Source organism: Varanus komodoensis, unplaced genomic scaffold, assembly GCF_004798865.1.
Source record: "Varanus komodoensis strain SLA01 unplaced genomic scaffold, ASM479886v1 scaffold60, whole genome shotgun sequence".
NCBI classification, from domain to species: Eukaryota; Metazoa; Chordata; class Lepidosauria; order Squamata; family Varanidae; genus Varanus; species Varanus komodoensis.
The window spans coordinates 1,257,833-1,280,239 of NW_025336223.1; the positions used below are offsets into that span (position 1 = coordinate 1,257,833).

Here is a 22,407-nt window from a genome sequence, read left to right on the forward strand (position 1 = left end):
ACTCAGATTACACTGGCCATCCTGGATTTGGTGGTGAAGTTTCCCACAATGCTCTGTGAGACTTTAGTATTCCTCACCTTTGGCTCAGGTGAGAGAATTTTTGCAAGGCCTAGTATAGATAAAATTTCTTACATCCAGTCTGATGTGGTTGCTATGCCAGTAATATTTTCCAAAGTGGATGCATAATTGTGTCTTATCATCATGTTCCCTTGGATAGTTTTCACTTTATGTCTTCCCCAGCCATTGACAGGATGCTTGTGGAGATGTTTCAAACCACACATTTGTTGAATCTTTGCCTCTTCTGACTAATAAAATTTTGTAAAAAGAATTGCTTTCTGGATACAACAGCATTTTCAGTTATTATTAAGTATAATTTAGGTGTTCTATAAAATTTTAAATGATCATAGGGAAGATGTCTATACCTCTTAAGAACGCAGTTATCCATCTGCTCCCTGGGGGATGTTTGAGTGTCAATGACCCAGTAAATCACAATCTAGTATCTGATCTGCCGTTTCCAAGCAACATAATTGAACATATGGTTGCTTAGCAACTCCAGGCATACCTAAATGATAAAAATATTCTTTATCTTTGAGCTAGGCTTTTGTCTCAGGCTTTACAACAATAACAATAACAACACAAAACTTGTAACTCTTGATGCAGGAGGCTATTTTATACTGTTGGAGAAGTTACAGAATTTACTAAGCATGGTGGGACTTGACCTAAAATACAGGCTGTCAGCCAGTGAACAAGTTATTGGACTGGATGATGTATGCAAAAGGAAGTGATAGAACACATTGTACCACTCCAGAATGCATTAACCCCCCACCGCACCCCCTGGCAAACAGAAAAGCACCTTATGAGGCAAAGGACTGGGCTTCAAGTTTCTCCCTGATGAGTTTATAGGCGGAAATCATCCAGTCTCTTGCATCACTTCAGCAGCCAATTGCTCCATCTGCTATATTTTTAGACCTGGCCCTGGTTAATGCATCATATGAATGGTAATTAATTGATTAAATTGCAATAAATAAAGGTAAAGAAAGTTTCTGCTTCAGAGTTATGCCATTATAATTCTGTAACAGAATAGCATAATCTTAGAAGAGTCATTTTGTTGCTTTTAAACTAGAAAAGAGGAGGGGGGTTGCATTTCCTAAGATAAGACCAGTCACCTTCATGTTTGGTAAATGCTTGTAGTAAAGACCTTTATTTAAAAAAAAAGTAAAAACTGCTGACTGATTCATCTGTTTAACTGATTTCAACCATTTAACCAATTAAGAGTGCAATCCTGTACATATTGTAGACCTTCTTGGACAACATTGGAAGGAGCGGATGCTTGCATAATTGATGATGCATGTTACGTGTTTTACATGTTGCTCTCCTTCAGGACTGTTTGAAAACTTCAGCTGGTATGAACTGGGGCAGCCCATCTATCGACAAATGCATGGTAGTAGTGATAAAAACAAAACAAACAAGGCAAAGGAAAAAATCCCTGTTGAGCCAATTCTCAGGCAACCTACTTGCTTCTGGGATCAGTGGAAGGAGCTGGTGATGCAAAGAGTGAGTTCCACCACCCCTTCTAAATGCCTGAAGGAGCATTGAGGTCTCCCACCTCTCCTTTTGATTGGCTTCATCCTCTGACCTCAGCTGAGGAGCTTCAACCTGGTGGCTGCTTTTAGAGAAGACTGTGCTACACTTCTGCTCACCCTGCCCCTCACCCCTGCTGCTGCACAGGATTTATTGCAGGCAGCTTTACGGCACGAATAATGCTCTTTATTGCAGTTGGGAAGGTTTTATTGCTAAATTTGGGATTTTGTATACCAGGCGGACCTCTGCAGCACTGGCGTGATCAGCCTGTGTCTGGACTGTATCCTTCACAATGCATAATTGACTGCCTCTCCGTAAAACCTTCCTCCTCCCTCAGTCCCTCCAACATGAAAGAAAGTGCATTGAGTTGCCACCCTTCTCCCAGGCGTGCTTAAGTTCCCTGCTGTGTGAGGCTTGGCTTATGGAGGAGTGGGCAGATGTGGGAGCTTCCATCTGCAGACTGACACTGTAAAGCCCAGAGACCAATTTACTACTGTACTCTGAACTGTGCTTCACTGCCATGTGCAGTGAATAAATAAATAATAATATGAATAATAAAAAATAATAATATGAATAGTCAATGGATGCACTCTTTGGAGATGGTAGAAAGTATCTTATTTTTCCAGCTACAAAACCCCACAGTTTGTCTGAGTTGTCCACAAAGTTATATACCTGCAGCACTCCCTTGACAGCAGATTTGGCCTATGCGCAACAAATGAGGAAATAATGCATTTCTGTTGCTCAGAATAGTCTGCGTATCCCCAGGTACAGACAGAATATTCACTAACCCTCAACCATTTCTTCTAGCCATTCAGACATCATACATACAGCCATTTTGTAGCTCTCCTTTCCTGTTTTTCATTCACATGCAGAAATATCTCCAAGTCCTAAAGGAAAGGAAAACCTCCCCACATCTTACAGGAAGAAAGAAACTAAACAGGGTGTTTGAATCTGGTGATGTGGACAAAATTTGGAACTGCAAGGTATGGAAGTTATTAAGAGACAAACCCAATCTCCTATTTGGATCAGTGGTTGTCAGAAGTCAACCTTTCCAACATTTCCCCAGATACGTCATTTTGTGACCAGACAGGGAGGGAAATGGCAACTGAAAGGGTCAGGAAGAAAAGGTCAGCAATCTCATCTGCGGGGGGCGGGGTGAGAGAGAGAGAGACGCCATGTGATTTGGGCATAATGGGAACACCCAGACATGTAGTGACTCTCTACATGATTTACTCTCCACAGCTGGACTGCCCTACTGTGTAACATCTCTGTTTCTTGGGAATTTGTCAGTGCAGTGTAGAGCTACAAGGATGGTGACAGGATTGCAGGAAAAGTCACATGAAGTGAGACTGAGGGAACTGGGTCTTTTCAGCCTGGAGAAGAGGAGACACCAAGGGGTTCTGTTGGCAACATATAGGTATGTGAGGGGGTGTCATACAGAGGTGGGTAGAGACCTGTTTCCCCTGCAGAGGAGGGCAGGATTCATTCTAATAGAGCAAAGCTCAGGGAACCAAGGTTCAGTTTAGATGCCAGAAGTACTTCCTGACAGTTAGGACCCCTAGGGGATGGAATGGGCTTCCACGGGAGGTGGTTGAAGCTCCAACAGTGAGGGAGTAAAGGATAGGCTGGACATGCACATGGTAGGCATGTCATGAACAGAGCCAGCTGGAGCCAGGGGCCAGACTAGATGGCCTAGGAGGCCCCTTCTGACTTGCTCTGTTTCTATGAATTCTGGAGGCTCATGCAGAAAATGGCTGAAAGCGACAGAAATCACAGGTATCACTGCCTTTTTTTTCCCAGCACAGCTGTTTCCGGTCTCTTCCTCCCTTCCATTCCTCTGCTCTCCCCAGTCCCAAAACCTAGGGGAAATGTACTAGCTGGGAAAGAAGGGGAGATAAACAGTGGGTGGAGAAAGACAGCCAATGACATCCACTTCACTGTTATGCATGATTTCTACCTCTTGCAGCTTTGGCTGTCATGGAGCTAATATTCAGTATCTCTCTGAGAGACTGCAAGACAAGCACTCTTGCAGGATATTCTGGAATATAAATAAACCCTGTGATTATTTATATTCTTCTATCCAGAGCTACTGCCCATGGGAACAAAATACAAAGCCTTCTCTCAGGCTGTTCGCACATTCTGATATTCTCTGAAAAAGAAGCACTCCTAGAATGGGTGTATATTTAAGGAGGAATCCAAGGATGATCCTTTGAGCACTGTCAAGGAGAAAAGATGTTCCTAACTCAGTGATGCACATCAAAGTCTTCTCACAGCAAAGTGCAGAGCAGGCAGAGGCACAGGGAAAAAACAGAGCAGAACAGTCCACACTTTGGCATTCTTACCTTATTTAAGCTGCGTGCAGCGCTATCTTTCCCACCAGGTGTCAAGTTCCGCAGCTGCACATCCAACAAACCCACCAACTGATCCATTGCCCGAACTGAGTAGGTGACGTCCCCAGCATTCAGGTGGTTTTTTGTTTGCTCAGCAAGTTCTCTAGCAACATTGGCAGCTGTCTCTCCCGACTTCAACTATAGTTTAAAGAATATGAGAAAATGTCAAGATGTATCACTGTCTTGGCTAAAAGGACTTTGTATTTGCACATTATGGGGGAGGACATGCAGAGCGGCTCTCTTTCACCTAGTCTTTTCAAATGTTCAAAGCCTTTCACGTATCTTATATGCTTTGAGCATTGCCTAGCAATGGTGACACATGCTCTGGTAGCCTCTCCGTTGGACTACTGTAACACGCTCTTTGTGGGGCTGCCCTTGAAGACGGTCCGGATACTTCAATTGGTGCAAAACAGAACTGCCAGATTGCTGTTGGGGGCCGGTCGCTATTCTCATATAACGCCGGTCCTCTACCAGCTACAGTGGCTCCCCATTGAAGTCCGGGCCCAATTTAAGGTGCTGGTATTGACCTATAAAGCTCTAAATGGCTTGGGACCAGGATACCTGAAGGAATGTCTTTTTCCCTATACGCCCTCCTCCGGGAACCCTCCTTGAAGGAGATTAGGAGACAGAATACCCGGAGGAGGGCTTCCTCTGCGGTGGCACCCTGGCTGTGGAATGTGCTCCCCAGAGAGGTTCACCTGGCACCAACGTTATATGCTTTTCGACACCAGGTTAAAACCTTTTTTATTTACCCAATATTTTAAAGCTTAAATATTTCAATCAGGTTAAAATGTTCATGTTACATTAATGAGATGTTAATAACATCCTCAGTCATATTTTATCTTGCTATTGCTTGTTGTACTGATTGTGTATTTATCACATTGTAAGCTGTCCAGAGATGATTGGTATAGGATGGAATAAAAATATCATAAATAAATAAATAAGTATGTCTAGTTGCAATTCTACTATAAGGCAAATTATTATCAAAATTATCCCACATGCACTCTGGAACCCTGCATGAGCTTTTCTGCTGAACGGGACTTGACATTAGAATCTTTTATCATGTGATAACTCAGAGCAGTACTTTCATATACTGGTCACCCCAGAGAATGGTTGCTGGAGAGCAGTAGCTCATTGGCTCTCCCCTCATGCCACAATTTTGGTCCTTGCTTTGACGGATAGATAGAGTTCTAGTTAACACAAAACAATTCATACATGGCTTGAGTATGGCTAAAGTAATACATTATCTATTCATATCCTGCCTTTCCACCAAAACTGCTGCTCAAGGCATCCCAGAGTAATAAAGACCAGCTTACAAGCAAAATCTTAATTAAAACATAATCTAAAAAGCAGATAAATGCAACAATAGAATAGTGGCAACCAGCCAATTAAAATCCTATTCAGCAACAGCCATTGTATAAGCTAGAGGCTTTGCTCAGGAAAAGAGTCTCTGCTGGCGGTGGAAGGACAACTGAGAGGGAGCCAATGTGCATGGCAGGGAGTTCCAGAACTGAGGAGCGGCCACTGAGAAGGTCCTCTCTTTGCCCCACAAAATGATTGCGTAACTAGGTCAGACTAGATGGCCCAGGAGACCCCTTCTGATTTGCTCTGTTTCTATGAAGAGGTAAATTTCTGTCAATTTGACCTGTACCACCTCAGAGTGCAGGAAGGGCTCACACGATAAAAAAGAATCTTTTCCCATACAAAATAGTTCTGAGTGCACAGAAACTAGCACTCTCAAGGACAAGGCTAGGCTTGAGTCCTCCCTAACAGGCAGTGTTCTCTCTCTCTCTCTCTCTCTCTCTCTCTCTCTCTCTATCTATCTCTATCTCTCTCTCTCTCTCTCTGTGTGTGTGTGTGTGTGTGTGAGAGAGAGAGAGAGAGAGAGAGAGAGATTCACTAATATGATCCCATCCTCCCCCCTCCCCCCGCCAATACAGTGGTACAGTCCAGGTACAGGTTTATCTCCTTAGCAAGTATTAGGCTTCTGGGGGTGCTTCTAGACATGGTTTTATTGTCTCATTCAGGGAGTCCAGATGTCATGGTCACCAGTGCAAAACCTTCCTGTCTTTTCCCCACCTTTCCTTACCTTTTTTCTTACCAGAAAAAAACAAGTTAAGTGAGAAAAAAACCGGATTAGTTAATTAGTTGCTAGTGCTGGGAGCTCTCCATCTAGAACAGGGCTGCCTCTACCTGGGTACACATTGCCCTCTCCTCCATGGTGGGCACCAGTGTTCAGCACTAATTTTGATGGTGTGCTAGCAGCACCCCCCACCCCCCAAAGTGTGTGAGAGAACTGGCAGCTTCCCACTGTAATTCAGCTTTGGAATGCTGCAGAATCACTCAAAGGGCACGTCTGGGTTGAAAATGGCATGCACGTGATGGGAGGGTCCAGCTGCCTCAGGCTGCCCCCAGGGGCTTCGGACATGATGCACGTGTCTGTGCTGGGGCAGCGGGAGCAGGATGTGCATGCAGTGGCTTGTGTGTTTTCCTCTTTCACTGAAGGAGGCAAAAGAGATGCAGACAATCTCTTCTGGAAGAAACTGAGATTCACAGAAACAGAACATACACAATCAGAATCGGACTTCAAAATTATGCTGTCTGCGACCTCTCACCCTGGTTTCCATTACAAATCATATAGGGAATTCAAACATAATAAAAATATTTTCAAAAAATCCTGCAGGCATACAGAGGATGGGAGAAAGACTAAATATTATCTGAGTCTAGTTCAAATAATAGGCGTTTTGCCTCAGTATCTATTGATTTATCATCTTCTCAGTTGCATCATAAATGAAGCAAGAATGAGGCAATAGGAAAGGAACTTAATGGAAGACAAGAAAAGCTTTAAAAAAGTAATTTGGATATTAAAGAGTATAATATGTGGAACGTCGATTTAATTTAAAGAGATGTGGATGTATGGGAAATTGTGAGGCCCTAGTTAAATTGATACCATTTTAGATGGATTGTGAACAATATAAATGCAGTTCATTTTGAAGAAGATGCAACATACTTTCTTAGCAGTGTATAGGACTGAAGAGGGTATTTCTTTACATTGTGCTCACACAGAGTTTTCCATTTACACATTGACTAGGTTTGCATGTCAAAACAAACAACCCCGCATGGTTTCCATGGTCCACAGTGTTTTCCTGAGTGTACTTGACAGACAATCAAGTGGTTTCTATTCTAGCATACTTACCACCCTCCTGTCATGCGCATGCACTCAGAAGAGTCCGTTACGGGCGCACAAGAGGAGGAAACTTCCCATGAGAACCAGAGTGTTGATGAAGAGCTATTTCTGGTGTCAGCAGAACCATCTTTACTCCCCAACTGCACAGATAATGGGAATGAGAATAAGCTAGGTAAGAGGGCTCAAGGGGAAGCCAAAACAGAGGCGCGTCAAGAGGCCAATTTGGGAGTAAATGGGAAAACAGTCTCGCAAGCTTCCGATATGGAATGTGAGAACCAAGGAAATAAGGGGCAAGGGGCTTTTGACGATGATCGTTCTCGCAGGCGCATGCGCAGACTGGGACAGCTAGAATTGAGACTGACTGAGTGACACAAAGAGAGGGGTCACAGCATCCCGCCCTTGGAGGGGCAGCCCCAAAGGATTTATAAACCCAGTGTAGGTTGAACTTAGTTAGAACAAGAGGGCAACTTTCTAGCCAGCATGACTGTAATTGTAATACTGTTCAGAATAAAGACATTTGTAGTATCAACTGGAGTGAATGCTTTCATTGGGAAGGAGCGCCAGCCACACAACACATCCTTGCTCAGTCTTCCCACAGTTGGCACATATCCCATCAGCCACTACACCTGAAATTCAATCCCACACTGGATGGAAGAGCAGCTCCTGAAGCTGACAGCATTCCCAGGGGACTCTGGTAGCTGCACATCAAGACCTTGGAGACTATGATGCTGGGTTTGGATGATGGGGGAAACCATGGTGAAGTGTGGGAACCACAGAAGAGACCATTGCTTTTTATCGTGGTTTTTCAAAACCAAATGTGCCATGTTGAAATACCATGGAAGGGTTTGGAAGACTCAAGAGACCATATTGTGCAAGAAACCACCATGGCTTGTTGTGTCATGCAAACCCACCCTCTGTGTGCTGTGGACTGATCTGCAGAAAATTTCAAGGTAGAGAAAATAACTGATACGGTATTTCTTGGGTCGTAACTTCATTTGGATTATTGCATCTATGAGGAACAGTAAAGAGTCTTGCAGCATCTTGGCTAAAAATTGCAAGCTAGTGGAATGTAAGTAGAAAGGGACTGTAAAGAGAACCTTCTGTGACAATTCAGTGACAATCAGAACATTTGCAGAACAAGCAGTGGTCAGGCCAGAGTGAGACAGCCCGGCACCAGAAGGGAGAGGAAGCGCTACTGCCCCCACCCCTCCACTCCCCTCCGCTCCCTTCCCCTCCCGCTTCACACTGATCAGGATGGTACGCAGCAGCAGCCACCACTGTCCCTGCTCTTCTCCCTTGGGCAGCAGTGGCATGCTACCGATCTTTGGAGTGTACCTGGGCCATGGCAGAGTTGTTCTAGGCCTTGCTCTGAAATGAGACATGGGGCAGACAAGTTTGGCTCCCATCATCTCTGCAAAATTCCACCCCCCCCCCACAAACATCAAATTCAAGTTTGGAAAATTTCTCCATTGTTACAATGGAGACTGTTGCCACACTTAATGAAGTGAGGAGTGTGGGAAGGAGGGAAAAGCTGTCATCACCCATCAGGGCACCCTGGCCATGGGGTGGTGCCAGGGAAGAGGGGATGGAGACAGGGAACAAGTAGATGGGCTGAAGAGGGACTCCACAGGGGGTTGCCAACTCATACGTATTTGCCATGCACAGTTACAATTCCTCTCTGTGTGTCTGTGTTGTGTGTAAAGCTGAGGATGCACTTTTGTTACATGACTGTTGGTTTTGCTGTAACAAGCAAACAGTTACCCCTCTGGAAACTCAATCCAGCTATGTAGAAGGAAAGCAGAGTTAAACTGAAGCAAAGAAAAACAGAAAAAAAATCCAAGCCAAGGTGAAAATATCTGAAAACAGTATCATTCATACAAGAAAAATGGAGGTCAAAGAAACACAGAAACAGAGTGAGTCAGAAGGGGCTTCCTGGGCCATCTGACCCCTGGCTCCAGCTGGCTCTGCTCATGACATGCCTATAGTGATATGAAGTTTATATGTTAGTAGATATATTATTAGAGCAGAGATCATTGTTTTAGACCAAGATTGTGATGTAAAATAAGTTGCATAGAGGCCATAAGTTGTTTGCTCATTAGCAAAAACAAGATCAGAAGATCTCCCTAAATTGTCATGGAGTTCCGTTAGTAATAGTAGCTTTAAACCACAAAGGTTTACTCTAGGAAGAGCAGTGCGCAATGACCATTTGCATGATGTTTCTGTAAACTGCGGAAGTATTCTGATCCTAAATAAATGCAGCTTCAATTTATTGTTCCTAGACCAGGGGTCCTCAAACTTTTTAAACTCTGGGGCCAGTTCACTGTCCTTCAGATTGTTGCGGAGGGCAGACTATAGTTTGAAGAAAATATAAACGAATTCCTATGCACAATGCACATATTTTATTTGTAGTGCAAAAAAACAGGAAAAAACAATACAATATTTAAAATGAAGAACAATTTTAATCAACATAAACTTATTAGTAGTTCAATGGGAAGTATGGGCCTGCTTTTGGTTAATGAGATGGTCAATGTCCAGTTCCATATTCGCTCCTCTCTTCTGTATTCTTGCTCCTCTCTTCTGTATTCAGAGCCAATGCATGTGTGCAATAGGAGGAAGAGCCAGCATGTGAGCAATTCACACTGGCAAGACCAGCACGGCAGCAGGAGCTAGCCAGAGCTAGCAGAGAGAGCCAGCGCATGGGCTGTTGAAAGTTGCTGTTACAGTTTGGCGTGTGTGCTGGCTCTCTGCTAGTCTCTGAAACTGAAAGAGTTTTGGAGTACGCCTGCGCCGGCACAGAGATTTTGGACTCATTTGGAAATTGTTTTGTCCATACAAGTTTGAAAGCTCTGAGCCGGGTGGGGTAAATGACCTTGGCAGGCCATATCTGGCCCGCAGGCCTAAATTTGAGGACCCCTGTCCTAGACAAACACAAAACGCTAAAAAAACAAAGTGTAACCTACAGGAAGAAACTAATGACAACAATAGGAAAATAAACAATAATTTAACAAACAATCAGAAAGTTATATTTATCAGTTCAGACACACATTCATTCCTCCCTAGAGCCAACTTAATGTGTCACAAAAGAATCTGCTCCAGCCAATAAAAATAAAGGTCTGTTTAAAGAAAACATCACATTAGGAAGTCCTCAGCTTAGATATCATGTAAATTAGCACCATTGCTAGTATTGACCAGTATTATCAATACATGCACAGGAGGAAATGTTCCAGTATTACCAATACATGTACATTAGCTATCTAAAACTAGGATCCACCAATTAGCACAACTGATTAAAATATCAGGCATTCCATTCATCTCAGTAGTCTTGCCTCTTTTTAACAAACGTGTGATCTCTTCACCAGTAACTGACTCTCAATGTGGGAAGTCTAAATCATTGACTAGCAGCTGGTCAAAACACCAAGCCTCATCGCTATAGTGTGAACAGGATCTGAAGCTTCTCTGTTTTTGCTTGCTTTTTTAATATTAGAAAGGAAGTCTGTAGCTCCCATATAAAAACATGGGATTTGCCGCCTTAATTAAAAGGTTTATTATGCCACCTGTTTAGAACCATTCTGATGAATTTTGTAAAGCAAAGGAACATCTTCAAAGGGCATATCCTCAGAATAACAGGAACTTATGAATTTAACATATGATTTGATATGAAAAGGTTAATAATTCATCTACAATTCATGCAGGAAAACATAAATGCATTAAAATAAATAAATATGTCTGTGACCTATGTCCCAGACAAGTCTATTTTCATATCATTGCTTTAATAAAAAGGAACAAATTAGCTGTTCAAAACCCTTCCAGAAGTCTACCTGGCGTTATGACCACTGCTGAAATTATATTAGTACTTCATTAAGTGGGAACGACAGCTGCTCTTTCAAAAGAAGTGAAGCCTGCTGGAGGGCTACCACTACCAGGGACAACACCTGGATGAGGCTGTCTTCTCTTCTCCCCGCCCCTGTAGGTCTCCCCTAATGACAGAGAACTGAGCTGAAGGGCAAGGGGCAATTTCTGTGGCTGGGGGAGAATTTTCATTGTTTGCCTCTTACTGCTTGAGAAAAGACACAGATAACTGGAAAAAAACGGTTCCTTTATACCCCTATCAGTTCAACACGCCCCAGAAACCAGCAACAGCCCAAGAGGAGCAGCTTGGGAAAACACACGTGTGCGTGCATGCCTGTGCCTGCACACACACACGTGCGCACATGTGTCCATGTATGCACAGGCATGCCTATCTGTTTAACTTATTTTAACAATTAATGTTATTCACTTCAGTCATGGGGTATCTAATTTATTTATTGTTTGGGATATGTACACTTTATTTATAGATTTTATTGTAAGTCGTCCAGAGATGAAAGTTATGGATGGCCTAGAAATATCATAAATAAATAAATAGACTTTAAAAAAACAATGGGCTGAAACTACAAAAATGAACTCAGCAAAAAAAGACATAAAGTCTGAATTTAGCTATAAAAGAACAATGATAAAAGACACAGGTACAGAATAAGGAAACCTGGCTTGGCAGCAGTCCTTGTGAAAAGGACCCATGTGTCTGATCAGATCACAAACTGAATAAGAAGCAGTAGTGGGATATGGCTGCTAAACGTTAATGCAATGCTGGCCTGCATTAACCAAAGTATAGTGTCCAAGTCACAGAAAGTGACCATTCTTTTCCATTTTGAATTAGTCAGGACACACTTGGAGTACTATGTCCATACTGGGACATCATATTTTGGACGTTGACATGTGCCCAAATAATATTGACTAAGATGGTTACGAGTTTGGAAGCCACTTTCTGTGAGATATGGTGGAAAACGCTGGATACAATTTGTCCAGAGCAGAGAAGAAGAAGGCATCTTCTAATACCTGAAAGGCTGCCATGGAGAAGATGGATCAAACTTTTTCTAGTTGCTCCTGGATCAGGACTAGGGCCAATGGGTAGAAGTTGGAGGGAAACTGATTTTGGCTAAGCAAACTTACAGTGAGAACTTACTTACAGTGAGAGAACCTCAACAGTGGAATAACTTCCTCAGGAGACAGCTGGTATTCAGGGGAGATATTTAAGGAGAGGCTAGAAGACTCTTTGCTAGAGATGTGTACAGTTGCATACATGGAGAACTGAGATATGTGCATTTACAATACCCTGTGTGCAAATGGCAGTTTCTACAGTTTGGACCTTTTGAGAAAATGGAGTCTGAATATCTGTTGGATATCTGCACGAACAGGTTCATGCTGTTCACAATATTTTACGTTATTCATAATACCTGGTTCAGCACATTCCTTTGGCCTCACTGCAGATCCAGCTGAAAGTGTTCATCAAATTGTGGCCCTGCTTGAAATTGTGATTTGTCTCTTTCTTCCAGGTGGCAGGGCGAGCACATTCCTTCATGATATCCGGTGAATGTACAGGCATTTATGCACATTCTCCAAGCAATGTGCCTAACAATCCTGACATATATAACATAGTGAAGCTTTAAGTTCTTTAAAGAACGTAAGAAGAGCCCTGCTGGATCAGATCAGAGATCCACGGAGTCCAGCACTCTGTTCACCCAGTTGCCAACCAGCAGCCTGCGGGAGACCCACAGGCAGGACATGAGTGCAAGAACACCCTCCTGCCCATGTCCCCAGCAACCAGAGGTAGCACACGGCCAGTGGGACTAGTGGCCATTGATAGCCTTACTCTTAATTTGTCTAAGCCCCCTTTAAAGCCATCTAAGTTCCTTAGTTTAAATACGGGCTCTCTGAAGAAGTACTCCCTTTTATCTCTGCAGTTTATATGTGAAATTAGTTCGTTCTGTCTGTCTGTCTTTCTGGCCCCAGTGGGCATCACTTTACACTCACTCACGCTGAACCACATCTTCCATTTTGAGACCCAATATCCCAGATTGGAAAAGTTTTTTTGGAGCACTTCGCAATGCCTTTTTCAGCCACCCTAAATAGTTTTGTGTCCTCACAGTAACTTTAGTCACCCCAGTGCTCACTCCTAATTCCAGACTATTTATGAACAAATTAAAAACAATGATGCCAACAGAGTTTCTTGTTGGACCCAGCTGTAATCCTCCACTAGGAGAATGCATTTGTTCTCCCACTGGAGGATATATTTCCATTTTCAGTTTTCTATTCTGTAACCAGTTACTGATCCGTAACAGAACTTCTTTTATTTCATGACTGCTAAGTTTGCTGAAGGGACTTTTGGGTTTTCTTCCATGTTCCCTGTCTTGAAAGATGTACAAAATGTATTGGTTTTATTTAATGGGAATTTTCTTGAGGAGATCAGACAAGCCTGACAATTATATGAAGGCTCACAGTTGCTACTGGTTTTACTTATTTTTGACTACCATTTTATTTATGACAAGGAGGAAGTCATAAAGTAGTTGATCCTCCTCTTCTTTCTTATGTTCCTCTGACATCCATTGTTCAATGCTTACTTTTTTTTCAGTCAGTTGTGCATAATCACTGGATCTAATTTACAGTCATAAGATATGATGAGATGTTCTGAGTTTTCAGGTCATTTACTGGGACTGGTCAAAGCAAAATTTTGTTTGTACAGCACCACATGTGATCATGGGCATAAAATATGAGCACAAGGAAATTGCAGATATAATTGAGGCAGTACCTTCTGTGTGATGTGATTGACCCAAAGTGAAGAGCAGTTGCTGAGGTCTGGCCCTTGTGGATCCCAGATTCCACCAGGAGCAAGACAGAGAAATGTTGACACACCTGCAATGACATAGATGACATAAGATACAATGCATCTTACTAAGATCCTTATCAGGATTATGGATGCTTCAACCATTATTCTTTCCAGTGTAAATATCATTTCTATGTAATGTCTAAAGAGCATTGCAAATATTGTTTCTTCCTCCAATATATTGGGTTCTTAATATATGTATCCAGGCCAGAAAAGATCATTACAATGTCACCAAGACACTGCAAAGTACATTTTACGACAAGCTGGGAAAAAGCCCCCCCCCCCCACCCCTGCACCTTTAAAAGAAAGGGGAAAATTAGCATGATGAAGCTAACTTAGTTGGCACACACCTACATACAGTGAACATACGGTCTACATCCATGCTAAAATATAATGGGTTCCAAACATCTTTCTCAAGTAAGAGCCAGAAGCAATTACCTGTAGGACAATGCCATTTTACCCCCTCCTTTTAAAGGTATGGTAGTCCATAATTTCAAATTAAACTCAATAAAAATTAAATTAAATTTTCATGAACTCTATTGGGCTGGTTCAGATATACATTCTTGAGCACAAGTCTTGGGTTCATTTGCTTGACTTTTCTCCTCCCTCTTTCCTTGGTAACCAGTCGTGGTGAGCTGAAGCTATCATTCTTTGTTGCATCTGGAATGGGGAATTCTGCTTTGTTAGTTTACTTATCAGGATCTTAAAGACATGGACAAACCATGTTTCGATAACCTGTTATCTGTTCAATACTAAACAACATCTGTTTGGATATTTTAACCAAGTAGAATCATAATATGATTTTATATTTGAAAGAGTACCTTCTTCTTTACCAGCCTGCCCAGTCACTGAGATCATCAGATGAGGCATTCCTGGTAGTTCTGCATAGATCGGTGGTCCATTTGGAGTCCACTTGGAGGAGAGTCTTTAGCATATCAACTCTCTTTCTATGGAACTCCCTGACATTATTTTGTTTTTGGCACCTGTTGAATACTTTTTGAACATTTAAAGAAGCCCTCCCTAGATAACCAGCCACAATTTTATTGGCACAAATCTAATTTTAAAGGTTTTAATTCTGTATTTCAATTTTCATTAGCACTGGTATTTTTCTCCCCTTTTTATTGTTTATCACTAGGTATTTAATTGGATGTAGAGTGGTATCAGTCCATTCATGCATCCATCCATCCATCCATCCATCCATCCATGCATGTATTTTAAAGGGCTCACCTACAGTTCCCCTCGGGCACGGCTGCTTAGCCACCTGTCCTTGTCGGGTCTTAAACCAAATGATTTCGCGAGCTTCCACAGTCTCACAGCTCTCTGCCCCTATTGCAGGCAGCTGGGAAGATGCCGGTGGCAAATGAGTGGTCATTTCCTTGGGTGCGTCCAAAGCAGGGGAAGGCGTAGTTGTACTCCTATTCCTTCTGCCCAAAGCTGATGCAGTGGTTGTGTGTGTAGTGCTGCTGGTAGTAACTCGGGCTGTGGTGCTTGTGGTAGTCCCACCTAGACCCATTGCTCCAGATGTTGATGCTACCAGTTCAAAGCAAAGGCAAATTAGAAAAATGTTAGTATCCCGGATTCTAGCAGTCTCTTGATCGTGGTGTTTCATAGCACAGGATAATCCTGCCCTTTAGGAAGATTGTCTTCTTGCTACTTTTTTCTCCATTTGCCAGTATTATCTCTTGTATCCTAATGATCACATCACTCAGCCCAACAGGAAACTGCATAGAATGAATGAAGGAAAAGTAATCTATGTGGTGAAATATAGAGAAGTACCTTATGCTGGAGCATGTTAGGTCTTCTCTGCCATATGCCTGCTGATTAGGTAGCTGTGTCACCACTGTGTGCAAAAGAGCTCTTCACACAACTCTTCAGGTATTTCTCAGTATGTTTTTTCTACGTGGAGGTTGCATCTAATGTGTGAAGTGGGAGTGAGAAGAGTGAGCTGGTCCGTGTCCTTGTCTTGCCAGGGTTTGTCTTGTCTGAATTCCGCAGCATATGCTTAGCTGAGCATATTTAAACAGCAGCCACCTTTTAATGGCAACCCATCATGTTGCTTTACCACAAGGAGTTGACAGATCTCATCAACGAGGTGAGCTATTCAGTTTGCAGTGGCAGTTTCTTGCCTTCTGCTTGAGAAGAGACTTCTAGAGAAGGTGGCACAGAGGCCCAGTCCACTCCATGTCATCACCCTGAACACTGGTCGTTGTGTGGAGTGGATCCCCCACCTGCTGCTCAGAGTTCTTCTCTCAAGCAGGAGAAAGGAGGCGTGATCCACCCCCACCCCCAATAGTCTGAGAAGTCTCTTTTTAAGCAGGAGACAGGGAGGAACAATCCACCTTGCTGCCCCAAGCAGGGGGCAGTAGCATGGACCAGATCCTTGGCTCCCACTTTCTGCACGAGAGGTTGTCCTTTAGAGCACAGGCGCAGATGACCTCTCTGTTCCATGTCACTGTCCTGAGCACAGGGCACCAGTATGGAGTGAAGGCTGAGGAAACGCCCAGCAGTGAGCTGGGGGCAGCTGCCAGCTGTGCTCACTGGCCAGCCACTGTTGCTCTTTCCAAGTAACTCATGTCTTGTAGGGCTTGAGCCATAATAGGTCATGTCTTCTGGGTTTGGTTGACACAGTAGTCCATCACAGGTCAAGCAAACCCTACAATGAACTGTTGGCCATTATTGTGGTTGCCAACCAGTATAAGAACATGATAACCATGAATGGGTTTGTATGATGCAATAAGCAGCTAGTGATAATACACAGCAGCTGCTTCTTGTGTTCTACAAACTCAGTGAAGGAGTACTTACAGTACCAACATTTAGAGTTTGCTAGTGAAGGTCAGAACCACTCAGCTAATATTTGTGTTCCTTTCCTGTCACCTTCTCCATGCTTAGTGGTATAGCCAAGTGGTCTTCCAATTGTTATCAAGCAACATATTAACAATTATCTTAATGGTTATCTTTTTTCTGATTGGAGATTGGAACTTGTGCCTCATCCCATGCATAAGAACTTCAACAGGTTCAATGAGCTAGTGGGAGTAGCATTGGGAGTAATGCATATTGAATTGGGGACCATGATAGAACATGTCATCTGGGTTTAGAAAACTCTGCCATGCTGACAGCCTACTGCTGAGAATTTCCCACCATCTCTTATACTCATTCCAGGATAACCTTCCCAAGGGACTCCTTCCCTACTTTTGAGGTACACTGTCTTGTTGCATCTTTTCAGTGGTAGTATTATCTTCCCTATATATCTTCACGGGAAAGTTGTATTGGGATAGCAGTTCAATCACCTTATATCAGGCATCCAGACTTAGATAAGCGAAGTTGGAATTAGACCCGTGGTATGTAACTACCACGGCTCAGGGTCAATTTAAGGGAGAACACCAAAAGGGCAGGGCTGAGTGATTCCCTGTTTGCTGCTGCTGCTTTTTCTTCCTTTAAACCAGAAATTATTATCACAACCCTTAGGAATGTTCCAAATCTGTGCTGGATGGTAGAAAGTATCAGTTTCATTAAAAAAAAAAAAAAAAACCTGGATTGAAGCATAAGTCAAAAACCAATTTTATGAAGACCCTCAAGATACACGATCATGCTAACTGCATGTGCTTTAAATTTCACTTACTCATTTATATGATTTAAAACAAGCTTAATTGGTTAGTTGGAAAAGAACAAGGCATCTGAATCATTTACATATAAATGGTTTTTCACTCTGGCTGCACCTATGATTAAATGCCAACCTGCACAAACTTATTTGACACCCTGCAGTATAGAATAGAAATCCAACCTCTGGATCAAATTTAAAAGGTTGAATTCAGGATGAAACATTCTGGCTAATTTTTGGCAGTATGTGGGAACACTGTATCTTACACTGTGCTCACTATTTTATTTTCTACCCCACATTTCACCATGCTCGGCTATATGAATGGTGAAGTTTAAATCCAGAGTATGTGAACAGATGCAGATAGCCTATAAAGCATAAAAAGATAAAGTAAAATGTGGTTTGAATAGCTTTAAAAGCACTGACACTAGCTGCATATGATGAAGCTGAAAGAACTTTCAGCTGCTTCCCTTACATTTTGAATCCCAAGGGGGGAGGGGGTCCTGCTTTCTTTCTGCTTCCCAGAAAGAAAGTGGTCCTTTTTTTCTTTTGGGTAGTTTGTGTAAAAAAGATGCACATCGCCAAGGTAAAGCGCGGTTGCCTAGTTGGGCTGAGGCACAGTATGGGTGCAAGAGATAACAGACACTTCTAGGACTCCCGGCAAAATCCTGTGATGCACGGGGAGAATACAGTTCCCCTTACAATGGGCTTAATATGCATGGGCCATGCTTCATGCTAAATCTATACCTAGAGCAAAATGTCAGGCTACTCAGATGACAAAAATGCTTGTTTGAGGCATATAAGAAATGTTGGTCAGAAGCCTAGACACTGCACAGAATGTAGTTATATTTAATTTTCTCTTAGGATTAGGATTTTCCATTCTCCAAGTTAGCATGTCATTTTATGCTTTGTGCTTTCACCATGCCTCATTTCTTGGTACAACAAGAGCTTCTGTTTTGGATTTACAAAATTGTGTTGCTGTCAGTATCAACCAACAGAAAACAACAGCTCAAGCAGAAAGTGTAAAAGAGAGGTGGTGACATACAGAGTTTTGAAATGGAATTCCATTATCCTTTATGCATTAAGATGTGTGCTTTTGTCCAGATTAAAATACGCCAGAAGAAGACATGGCTGGCTGAATCTTGGGCAATATAAATCTTGTTAGGAGGGGGAAGGGGGATACCATGCAACCTTGCTTCAGGCCCCCATTAGGTAATCTCACAGACAGCTCTAGAGACACCAATACATTCTGGAGGACACCAAGATCGCTTATCAAAACAGCAATTTCTGTGCCAGAACCCCACTCTGGAAAAATAAAATGAAAATGAAAATCAAGTGCAAATAAGATCACAAAATATGAAATGTTAATTACTACTTATGTAAACAATTTCATTGCAGACTCTGGAAAGACAAACTCTAAGGCCTAAATTGAATGGTCCCTGTAGCTGCATGAATGGCTTATGGATTTCTTGCACACACAACACTAGTAGCACAACAAATTAATTAAACCATTTTAAACCCAGCTGCAGGTTCCTCCTAGACCAGTGATGCTGAACCTATGGCATGCGTGCCACAGTGGGCATGCAGAGCCCTCTCCGTTGGCACATGAGCCAAGTCGCCCCAGCATCGCCCCAGCAGCCATGCATATATTTGGAAAGAGTAACGGTGCCAGGCGACGTCACACATTAGCCATGACTCGCAGCAAGGGGGGGGGGTCGAACAGGTGGCCAGAGGCAGGCGCAACAGCCGTGGCGGGTGCTCCAGGAAGGTAGTGGGCAAACAGTGAGCGGGCATGCCGAGCGCTGGTGACGGCACCCTCCTCCTGCCTCCTCCCAGTTCGCAGCATGTGAGCGGCCGCCCAAGCTGCCCTCCTGGTGCAGTGGTGGGATCCTGCCAACTCGGTAGCCCGGGCCGGTGGCTGCAGGGGGGAGGGGGGAAGCTGGGCAAAGGGAGTGAGTGACGGGGAGCAGCAGCAGCAGCTGGAGCGAGGAGGAGGAGAGAGAGGGTGCTCGGGATCGATATGGTGCTTCCTGGGGAGGAAAAGTGGAGGCTGGAGCTGCTGGGAAGTGAGAGGAGTGGGCGCGTGGCGGGGACCCCCCTCCCCACCCAACCCCACTCACCAAGGCTTGGCAGCACCGTGGGGGCGCCTCGAGGAAGATCCCAACGGAAGCATGGAAGGGATCAGCGATAGCCTCTCCTCACCTTTAGGTCTCACCCCCCCCCCGAATTCTGCCCCTCCAGTAAAACTTCAAGCGCTGCCAAAGCTCCTGCGGCATTCCTGGTGGTTGGTTTGGGGGCGAGGAGGGAGGGAGGGAGGGAGTGCGTGCACCTGGTTGCAAGCAAACCCGGCATCCCCCGACTTTAGGGCACTAAACGTGAACATGGCTCCTTCTCTGTTAATGTGTTTTTCTTTTAAGACAAAAGATGTTAATATATGAGTTGCTTCTTTCTAAACTAAAACCTCAGTATTCAGGTTTTAGTGCAGTGTTGGCCCTTTGTGATAAATAAGTGGGTTCTGGGTTGCAGTTTGGGCACTTGGTCTCTAAAACGTTCGGCCATCACTGTCCTAGACTACGGGAAGGCAGGGAGGGCAGATTTAGAGCTGGGCTGCAGGGGAAGGACAAAATTGCCTCACACAAGTCAGCTGGTATCTCTCAGCTCTTCTGAACACTGTCTGAGCCCCTGGATTCCGGCAGCACTTGCTATACTCACTGGGGTGGTGCACTGTGGGAAAGGGTTCACCAGGCACTGGAAAGAGTGGCTTCTCCTGCAGCCCCACTCCCAGCACTGGCATGATGCATGAAGCGACTTCACCAGTGCTGAGAAGAATGGCTGCCCCACCACCCCAGCCCCACCTGAGTCAGTTGCACTTGGGAGGGCGGGCAGCATGCAAGGGAATGAATTCCCAGCTTCCCCCACCAAGGGAATAAAGGGACTCAGTGGGTCGGATGAGATGCTGTGTGGGCCAGAGGGCTTCTGCATATAATAAGACTGTGCAGAGTTAGTTCAATAGGATATAGCTGATGATGTCCCATATCCAAGCTCATACCATCATCAGGTGTCACAGTCCCGCCAGTCTTTTGGCTTGAAAGACTTTCTAGATCTGGAGTGTTCATTGTCTCCATTTGCATTAGCTAAGATACAGGTTCCTTGTGGTGGCTGAATACAGATTGGCTCCTCTTCCGGTTCAACAGAAATTTGCAGTCATTGAGGAAATCAAAGTTCACATCTTCAGCTTGGGTTGTTTCCTTGTCATTAATTTTCCCCAGAACCTATTGCACAGACGGACACCTGCATGTGGGTCCTGGGGATTAACTTATAAGTGCATCTGACTGACTGGTCTTGAGAGGCAATGCAATATTGTATCTTTTGTAAGCAGTTATCAGATTTATCGGACTGAATTATGTATTCTCCTAGGGAGAACAGCATGGAAACTTAAGTGCACGCATGCACACTTATGTAATTATTTTTGTAGCTTTTGGTCATTTTGCCTTTCAATTTTTGAGTAGATAATGGTTAATTAAGCTGATATCAAGTGTGCAAAATATTATTTAATATAATTTAAAAACAATTATGGATAAAACATGAATGTTGGTTAGTAGTTATTTTGATTCAAGAAACTGTATTAGAAACATACAGCCTTCGGGTTTCTATGGAGACCCTCAAGTGATGAAAAAGAGTTTCTTCTTCAGACTGTTGCCCTGCATAAGCAGAGAATGGCAAACGCAGGGTTGGAGCCCTCCTCCTCCACCTCCTCCTTCCATGTTTGCTTTATTTGTGCTCAGAACTCCTGAACAGGGCTAACGACCAACAGCAATTCTATAGCAACTGGAAGACTAAGATGTGAGAATGTGCATGTTTGCGTGAAATGAGATTTTCGTCATGCAAAATCCATAATTTAGGGCTGTCAGAAAAACTCAAGACATTTTATTTTAAACATTGAATGTTGGTCTCCACTAAAAGAGAAGGACAAAATTTTTCTTTATTTTAATTAAACTACAATCTTCTAAAAGACAGCACAGATTTGCTTCGTAAAGGCTCATTTCCCAGCTATAACACCATGTCTGTATTTCTAAAGAATTTTCAAAACTTCTTCCCTGGTTTTCTAAAATTTCAAACTACTAGTTTGAGCTAGGATACCTGACAAAGAAAAGATTTTGGAGCTTGTTGTTGTCACCGTGCCAGTGACACACAGCTCTGCTTCTTTTCAGCTTCATTTTGTTGGGCTGTGGATATAGTCAGTCAGTGCCTGGTTGCAACAGTGGCCTGGATAAGGGCTAATGAACTGTACCCCAGTCTGGACAAGAGCAAGATATAGTTGGTCAGTGCTTCTTCTAACTGGGTGGAGAGTGCCCAACCTGTGGTGTGTGTGTGTTTGTGTGTGTGCTGAACCTCCCTGAAGGAGCAGCTTGTAGGTGGAGGGCTCTCCTGGAGCAATGCTGGCAATTTAAGGCCTAGGCAGCCACAGTGGAATGGGGTGGCTTCACCATTGTCTGTTGCTGGCTCAGCTCTATCCCCATCCAGCCATGGCTCCAGTTGTCTATGCTCTGTCAATCTCCATGAATGCTGCACACAGGGGTGAGCTGGGCTCAGAAGCTGCAGTTCAAACAAAATGCAGAACCCAGGCTGCCAAAAGGGACAGGCAGGAGGTCCTGATCATATAATTCCAATTTCAACCCTCTAAAGCCTTACTGGTTCAGGATCAAAATACCCACCATATCTTTCCTGGCATGAACTTATTATACACTTTATTCATCACCTAAGACTAATGGATGCCTCCTTTGAGGGAAATGCAGAGGAGCAACAAGGGAGAAGGCCTTTTCACTGACTGACCCCCAGAATGAGCTCCTCAGTAGCACTCACACAAACATTACCTTTTCAGCACCAGCTTCCTCGTCTTTCAGACATTTGGCAACATACAATGAGGTTTTAATTTAACGTTTGGTGCTGTACCAAA

General features: G+C 43.5%; 1 protein-coding gene across 2 annotated transcripts in view; it reads right to left on the reverse strand.

Annotated features, from left to right (window-relative positions):
• Window positions 1–22,407, reverse strand: part of ADGRL3 (adhesion G protein-coupled receptor L3) — a 394,878-nt gene that overhangs the window by 158,932 nt on the left and 213,539 nt on the right. For both annotated transcript variants that reach the window (XM_044449737.1, XM_044449736.1), the window contains 3 exons: window positions 15,083–15,385; window positions 13,781–13,884; window positions 3,924–4,109 (listed from right to left, as the gene is read on the reverse strand). In XM_044449737.1, coding sequence (XP_044305672.1) covers window positions 3,924–4,109; window positions 13,781–13,884; window positions 15,083–15,385 — 593 coding nt within the window. The remainder of the gene's footprint in view (window positions 1–3,923; window positions 4,110–13,780; window positions 13,885–15,082; window positions 15,386–22,407) is intronic.